This window comes from Notothenia rossii (assembly GCF_949606895.1).
Source record: "Notothenia rossii genome assembly, chromosome: 11".
NCBI lineage: Eukaryota > Metazoa > Chordata > Actinopteri > Perciformes > Nototheniidae > Notothenia > Notothenia rossii.
This window is the reverse complement of record NC_136910.1, coordinates 35,169,766-35,178,166: the sequence shown is the minus strand read 5'-3', so window position 1 is coordinate 35,178,166 and position 8,401 is coordinate 35,169,766. Positions and strand designations below refer to the sequence as shown.

Sequence of the window (8,401 nt, the reverse complement as noted above, 5' to 3'; positions counted from 1 at the left end):
TAAGTTAATGTAAATGACTCAGAAGTATAATTGCCTGTATTAAAAAAAAACGTCCCAAAAGAAACAAACAGGTGCTTGTTACTCTGTTTGACAGAATGAGCACCCCTCCCTTCATTCATTGCATGGTATGGGCGCCTGAGCAATGGAGCAAGCGGAGCAGGTGCATCCCCACAATTGACCTTGGGGGAGCAAACGTGTGCTTTTGCACCCCCACTTTTTGATCATATGAAAAATATGACATTTCCCCCCCAATATATCACTGTAAACATAAGTGTGTAATTTCAATGGAATTAATAATACGCAATGAAAGAACTTGTGCTGATTATAGACACTTAATAGCGAGTTTTTAAGTTTCCAAAGATTGTGACCCCCCCCCGCATTTCGCTCACAATGGTTTGATCAACTGCCTCCCACCCACAGCAGTCCTGATGCAGGTAGGCTGAGTGTAAATCACCGCGAACAGTCTGTCATTGGTGGCAGACCTTTTCAGTAAGTTGTTCAAACAAAGAATATGTTAGACATGTCTTTACTTCTACCACTCAATACAATAAAACACATTTATAATCATCACCTTCTCTTCATTTTCGCTGCATTGAATTACAGGTCACTCTTTATGTTAGCTAGCGGTTAGCTGACGTTTGCTAGCTAGCTAGTAACATCAACCAGTGTGTGTGTTTGACTAGCTAGCTACCTGGTAGATCGAAGCCCATTAGAGTTTGAGTTTATTAGGATCCCCATTAGCTGTTGCATGACAACAACTAGTCTTCCTGGGGTCCACACAAAACATAAAACATTGCATTCGACAAGACTTTTACAGAACAGTAAATACAAAATAAAAAACTTTTCCGAAGTCCATTTTCCTTCAAGCATTGACTTTCATATTTTCCATCATATACCACTTATTTTCTGATTTCATTTCATTGGAAAGAAAATAATGATAATAAAATAAGAATAAAGTACTTATATCTATCTGCATTTACAGATGCCAGCCTTCAATTCTCTTAAGGTACAACTACCTGAAATGAAAATAAAAGAAGAATGAATTATAGAATGATAGAAGATAATATGATAGAAGCCCATCTCCTACTGTAACTAACCTGCACACTGTGTGTGTGTGTGTGTGTGTGTGTGTGTGTGTGTGTGTGTGTGTGTGTGTGTGTGTGTGTGTGTGTGTGTGTGTGTGTGTGTGTGTGTGTGTGTGTGTGTGTGTGTGTGTGTGTGTGTGTGTGTGTGTGTGTGTGTGTGTGTGTGTGTGTGTGTGTGGCCAGCCAGCCAGCCAACCAGGTAGAACATGGCAGAAAAAATAAAAAATCATGTATTCAACCCAGTTCAGTGTATTCATACGTGTATTGCTCTCCTGTGTAGAATGATGTGGTGGTGACAGTGCAGACTCAGGGAGGAGGCAGAGAAGGAGAGAAAGAGACACAAGAGTTACAGGTAATGGAAATATCAGTCAGCTTAAAGTGTAGGATAACATAACAAATTAAGACACAAATACTTGGATAATATATTCCCCCCTCTCTCCCTTTCTTTACAGAGTAGCATAAAGATTGTGTATTCAAACCAGTTCAGTGTACTCATAAGTGTATTGCTCTCCTTAATGTAGAATGATGTGGTGACTGTGCAGACTCAGGGAGGAGGCAGAGGAAGTGAGAAAGAGACCTAGGATAACATCCCTAGTCAAAAAATGCTATAGGAATCTCTATACGTTTTTGGAACCCTATAGGAATCCTTTAGGATCCCATAGGATTTTGAGACAGTTCTGTGCTCTATATTGCAGGAAATTGCACGTACAGGTGTTCATTAAATTAAAACAATTCTGCCATGGAGGTGGTCGTGCCTGACCCACTCCAAACCACCCCTTGCCTGCCAGTTACTAATCTTGCACCCCCACTTTCAACTATAACTAGGCGGCACAGCAGTGCACCAGCAGCTTGCAGCTTGAACAGACTGACAGGAAAATGTCCTCTACAGCTCATGACTCAGGAGCTCAGAAACGAAAGAAAAAACGTCAGCAAGAGGAAAATAATAAAAGAGGTCGACAGATAGTCACCAAGTATTTTCACAAGAAAGGTATTTATTCACAGAACTTGTTTTGAAGCCCATAACAGCTTAGCCAACATTTTGTGGCTGACGTTAGCTACCTGTTGCTATCAAAAATTAGATGAGTGTCGATGAGCCCAGTGAATTTGTATCCAGCAGCTATGCCCTTTTGCTATGGCTAGCTAACCTAACCTGTATAATGTTACATGCTAATCACATCTGCTCTAATGCACAGATGCGGCTTCAGGATCAGTACCCCTTCCCTCAGGCCTGTTCCCAGTTGAAGGAGAGGGAGGTAAAGCAGCAGGGCTTGGGGTTAACAAACAGATTTTAAATATGCTTACCATGCATTGAATACAACTTTAGGTAATATTCACATTTAGTTACTCTAGTTCTTCCAGTAATTGCAATACCATTGACCACTGGCACATTAAATTGAGGTTGTTACAGTAGCTATAGCTAGATTTGAGCAATTGAAAAATATCTATACAAATGATTATTATTATTATTATTATTATTATTATTATTATTATTATTATAACAATTAAGAGATAGCTCGAGCTGTACTGTGTTATTACTATTATAGGGCATTTTATAAATTATGTACACTATGGATACTCTAGAGCCAGGGCCTTCGAGCAAGGCAGCCAACGAGGAGAGCAGAGGTGAAGAGGCAGAGGTACCAGTACAAGAAGAGGTCGAGGACCATGAAAGCAGCACAGATGAGGAGGAAGCAGCTATGGACAGTCAATGTCAGGGACAAAGTGAGGCTCCGACACAGGATGCCACAGATACTGAGCCACCTGTAGTGGTGTCTGAGGTAGAAGATCTGCTATCACTTGACCCAGGGTTGTTCCCAGCTAGGATGAGTGACAAGGACAGGGCAACTATTGTAAAGAAATTAGCAATGCGAGAAACAGATCAAGAAATTCCACATGATTCAAAGGGAAAGAGATTTCCAGATTACTTGAAATACACCAAAGCAGATAAGGGTAGGGGAAAAGTGAAAAGGGACTGGTTGATTCACAGTGAAAGTGCAAATGCACTGTTCTGCATACCATGTGTTCTTTTCTCCAAGGAGCAAAAAATACCCTCTCTTAGTGCTTTGAGTAGTGACCAGGGATACAAGATGTGTGACGTCGAGTGGCGTCGCATGTATGATAAATTCCCAAGCCATGAAACAAGTAGGAATCACAGGGACTGTTATTTGCGATGGAAACACCTACAGTGTTCGGTTATGACTGCATGTGGCGTTGATCATCAGTTGCAGAGAGAGCTACAGTCTGAAATTGAGAAAAACAAAGCTATCTTGCAGAGACTCCTTGATGTCACTCTGCACTTGGCAACGAGGAATTTAGCTTTCCGAGGTAAAACGCATGCTTTGGGCGATGTCCACAATGGAAATTTTGTAGGTACGCTAGAACTTTTGTCACGATATGATCCACTCTTGAAAGACCACTTAGACAAAATCAGGACATCCAAAAAAGGAAGCCAGCTAACTCATTATCTGAGCCCAGACATCCAGAACGAGTTTATTGAATTGTGTGGGGGAAAGGTTTTAAAAACCATTCTGACGGAAAGGGAGGATGCCATATACTATGGAATCATTTGTGATGCAACGCCTGACATTTCCCACACCGAGCAAAATGTTGTGCTCATAAGATATGTACATTATAATGAAGACACAGGCGAATGGGAGATCACTGAAAGATTTATTGAATTCAAAGATTTCAACGGAAAAACAGGATGTGAAATAGCAGGCATGATGGAGAGTGTGCTTCTGGATCTAGGGATAGACATTAGTGATTGCAGGGGGCAAGGGTATGATAATGGGGCGAATATGTCAGGGAAAATCAAGGGAGTCCAAGCACAAATACTGAAAAAGAATAATCTTGCTACTTTCTCACCTTGTGCCTCCCACACGTTGAATCTGGTAGGCGTGCATGCTGCAGAATCGAGCCCTGAAGTATCCAACTTTTTTGGTTACATTAACCGCCTCTACACATTTGTAAGTGCCAGTCCATCTCGTTGGTCTATATACAAAAAGAAAACAGGTTGCTCTGTACATAGGCTATCTGACACTCGCTGGAGTGCGAGAATTGATGCTGTGAAACCTGTAGCAAAGCACCTACCTGGTGTCATTGAAGCCCTTGCTACCATACTGAGCTCATGCAGTCTCACAGGTGAGGCCAGATCTGAAGCTGTTGGTCTGAGGAACTACCTCATGTCATTTGATGCCATTGTCCTTCTCACCATTTGGGTGAAAGTATTGCAATCTATTGATGACAGAAATGTGATACTCCAGTCAGGGAAAATCTCAATAGAGGTGGAGGCAGGTAATGTTGCTGCACTAAGAGATGAGATGCAGACTCTCAGAAATGGATGGGATGCTATTCTGTCTGAGGCATCAATGGTAGCTAAGGAAATGGAGGTTCCACCTCATTTCAAAAAAGAACTTTGCCGTGAGAGGAGGAGGAAGAGGTTTCATGATGAAACTGCTGAAGGAACAGGTCAGGAGGATAGGCCAGAAACAACATTCCGTAACACTGTGTTTCTCACTGCCATGGACCAGATCATAAGTGACTTGGACACTCGGTTCCAAACAACAGCAAATATTGTTGAAGAATTTGCTGCCATACTTAAAATTGGGAAGTTGAGTGACAGTGTCATGGCTTCTGTGTGTCAGCCACTGAGGGAGAAATACTCACAGGATCTCACAGATCAGTTTGAGAGTGAGATAAGGCGTCTCAATAAAATATTTTCTGCCACTTTCCCCCCTGATTGTAGCTCTTTTGATCTACTGAATGCAATATACAAGATGGAACTCCAGAGCATTTTTGGAGACGTTTGCATTGCCCTCAGAATTTTCTTGACGCTCCCAGTTACCGTAGCTGGTGGTGAAAGATCATTTAGTAAGTTGAAACTTATCAAGAGCTATTTAAGATCTACCATGTCGCAAGAGAGGTTGAACAGCCTTGCAATGTTATCGATTGAAAGCAAGCTGGCTCTGTCACTTGATTTCAAAGAGCTCGTAAAAGATTTTGCCACCAAGAAGGTCCGGCGATTGGCGTTCGGGATTTAGGAATAAAAATCCAGTCTATGACAGGATTGTGGGATGTTTCCCTATAGTAAGCTGACAGGCTACAGCCCACATTGTGAACAATTACTATCTGATGCATAGTCCTCTCGCACTACATTTTTCATTGTTTGCTGTAAGTGTGTTCATGTCCTGAGAGTTTATTGTTTTATAATTATGTTCAAATCTTCAGTTAATTTATACTTTTGTCCTTGTGTTGTTCAAATCTTAATTTAATAAGTCAAAGAATGTTGAGATTTTTTGTTTGTTCATTCCTGTATTGGGTGTAATTTTCAATTAAATAGACAGAAGATAAAGTTGATAGTCAGTGCATGTTGATTTCTTGCAGTCCATTACAGTTCATTAACTTCAACAGGGTTTTCGAGGTTGGGTTTCATCGTGTCGTTTTGGGGGTGGACGCAAGGTTCTGACCCCACCAGTATCCAAGAATCCTGAATTGTCCCCACCAATAACTCAACACTTGTCACTCGCGCCTCCTCGAATTACTTGCGCGTGTAACAGGTAGGGCTTTAGCACTCTGCTGAGAAAGGCAGCAACCCGGCCGCTACAGCAAAAAAGCTAGTGCTCTGCCCGCGACAGTTCAAAATCTGCTTCGTAAAAGGTATATCCAAGCAGGGAACGATTGTATACTACAGAGCACATCAAAATGTAAGTGTCTGTCAACCTAATAGTGTGCTTGAGTAGACTATTTGTGTTGGAGATGGGATTACAGAGAGACAGGACAAGTAACAGCTTTTGTATGTTGAGTATCAGAAAACATTGTCACAAGAATAGGGGAAAATATGCCTAGCTAGTGCAACTCAAGGTTGTTTGGTAGACTATTGCATTGGTCCATTCATTGAAGATGAACGCAATGCGACATCCTGAACTGGTGCTGAACTGCTGATCCGAATGTATAGGTAAAAACCATATTATGCGTTTTCATCAATAAATAAATGGCCACATTTTTTTTAGCGTGCGCGCTAATGCGCACTCGCATGGATTGGGGGCCCACAAATAGATTCTTTCATGGGGCCCAGAATTTCCAGCTACGCCCCTGCCTGTGACCCCCTGATCCCAACACCAACGCACTAACCACTGTGCCTCATGCCTCCCTTACCTTCTGCCCACTCCTTGACATCATTGACCCAGTCTTCCAATTTGCTCTCTGTCACTGCCATTTGCACTTTCATGGTCTCCAAGTTCTGCAACTGGTTTTGCAGAACTTTGGTGGCCTACAATGACAAACAATCAGAGCCAACAAGAACAATTATTTCAGCCCACAGCTTCGAATAATGCCAAAACATATAGCATCTTAAAACACATTGCTGATGTCCTTACCTTCTGATATCGGTGACACAGTGAGGTTGCCACATTTCTGGATTTTTGCTGGTTCCAGCGCATGGCCATGAGAGTAAGCATGTCTGTGCGTCCTGCAAACACATACAATAGGATTTTTACATTATTCCAATTACCTAATGTGCTTTGGATGTAATAAGAGCACTATGTCATCATCTCACCTGCTTTTGAAATGTGTTTGGTTGTTACAGCAATCCTAGAGAGAAAGGCATTGCACTGTTCCACCTCCTCTCCGAGTGTTAAGCCAGCCCCCTCCTGATACGCCCCACTCCATTTCACCTGGTTAAAAACAAATATATATACTTTTCAAATCAACAAAAAAAAAGGTTAGGTTTTCAACAGTTTTCTTTTAGCAATTGGTAATGTTTCCTTACCTCGCATTTGAAATCATGGGCTTTGGCATGAAATACCGAAAGGAAGGGTTTCATGCCAAGTAGGTGCTGGAGCTCTGGACAGCTCTTTGCTACTTTTTGGAGGTAAGGCCAATATTTGCAAGTCACATCCATGCAAAAGAAAGTGATTTGCCTACTTGACAGCTTTTCTTGCAAGTACAAGGGATAAGCATACATTTCTCCCCTGTACATATTCAGTGCACAGAGCAGCACTCCATGGCGACACACCGCAAGCTCCAGTCCCTCTTCGTCTACCTTGCTGGTGGATCTTTGGGAAGTCTCTCTGGCTGCAGACCACTCCCCTCCACAAACACCTCTTCCAGAGACCTAAAATATTGAAAATGGTTGATAAAAGTCCAAAGAATAATCTTATCAACATATTAAATAGAAGGCAACCTGTATATATTTAAGAATAAGTACGAATATAATTATTATAGTCTGTCATTTTACCTGTTTGGTGGTCCTGTGGATATAGTCCACAAATCGTGTCTCTTCTTCATCCTTGGCAATGAAGACACCTTCAAATGTGGCCTTTTTCCTCGGATCTAAATACAACATAGGTTTTGGTCAGTATCTTAAGGTGTCAGGATAGTTGCAGCATATTACAGAGTTTTGTTTGTTACGAGTTAAACACGGAGATTAGAAAAATTGCCGAGTACCTAGCTGCATGCTTGAAGCGGTAGTGCTTAAGGTTTCCATCCACTGAAACTGCAAGCATATCCGGGGTGCACGCAGGACAGATGAAGCTCTCCTCTTTGCAGATGTTTTCCACCTCAAATCGGACAGCCTCCCACTCAAAAAAACTTTGCTGAAAGCTGCCTGCTGAGATCTTCCCATACTATTTCCAAAAAAGAAATTAACCATTAATTCAGTGAAGAAAGTATTCAACTAACATCTTTTAAATCCACAAAACCAACAGACGATCAATACTGTAGGATACATAAATGTAGTACTCACGCGGCCAAAGCGGACAGTTCTCTGATCAAGCATTCTTAAAAATGCCTGGCAGGAAAGTCCTGGTGCGGCCATCTTCATCTCTTCAAATGAATGAAACACATCTGTTTCATAAATTGTTGAGAAGTTAAGTGTAGCAGGCCAGTAGCCACTCTGGATAAGATCGTCCAATCCAGCAGCCCAAGTGGCATCACATGTGTGACAACTCAACTCAGGCATGCTGAGATCGTGTCTTCCTAGAAAAAAACGAAACACATCAATTGTAATGCAAAACGTAGCAAATTGTTGTATGTCAAATTCACACACACATCAATGGCAACACTTGTGTGTTGTATAATTGTTAAATATATATATTTTAGTAGTTTACAAACAAAACAAATATTAACATATTTACCATTAATTGTGACCACAGCAACAACCTTTCCTGCGTTAACCCTTAAGGGCACTGTCGAGCATCCACATATTTTCTCAGGCATTTCTACAGGCATAAGCCGAACTGAAAAAGATCATACATCTGAATTAAGACTATTTGTATCGATTCGGAAATATAACATTAATAATAATATTAATTTCAATT

General features: G+C 41.4%; 1 protein-coding gene across 1 annotated transcript; it reads left to right on the top strand.

Annotated features, from left to right (window-relative positions):
- Window positions 1-1,022: 1,022 nt before the first annotated feature.
- On the top strand, window positions 1,023-4,847 carry LOC307025301 (zinc finger MYM-type protein 1-like; the record flags this gene model as incomplete). The annotated part of the gene is made up of 5 exons (XM_079659938.1): window positions 1,023-1,437; window positions 1,911-2,073; window positions 2,279-2,338; window positions 2,667-4,622; window positions 4,831-4,847. Exons 2-5 carry the CDS (start codon window positions 1,962-1,964, stop codon window positions 4,845-4,847), a joined length of 2,145 nt encoding a protein of 714 aa, XP_079516064.1. The 5' UTR covers window positions 1,023-1,437; window positions 1,911-1,961.
- Between the last annotated feature and the right edge of the window lie 3,554 nt (window positions 4,848-8,401).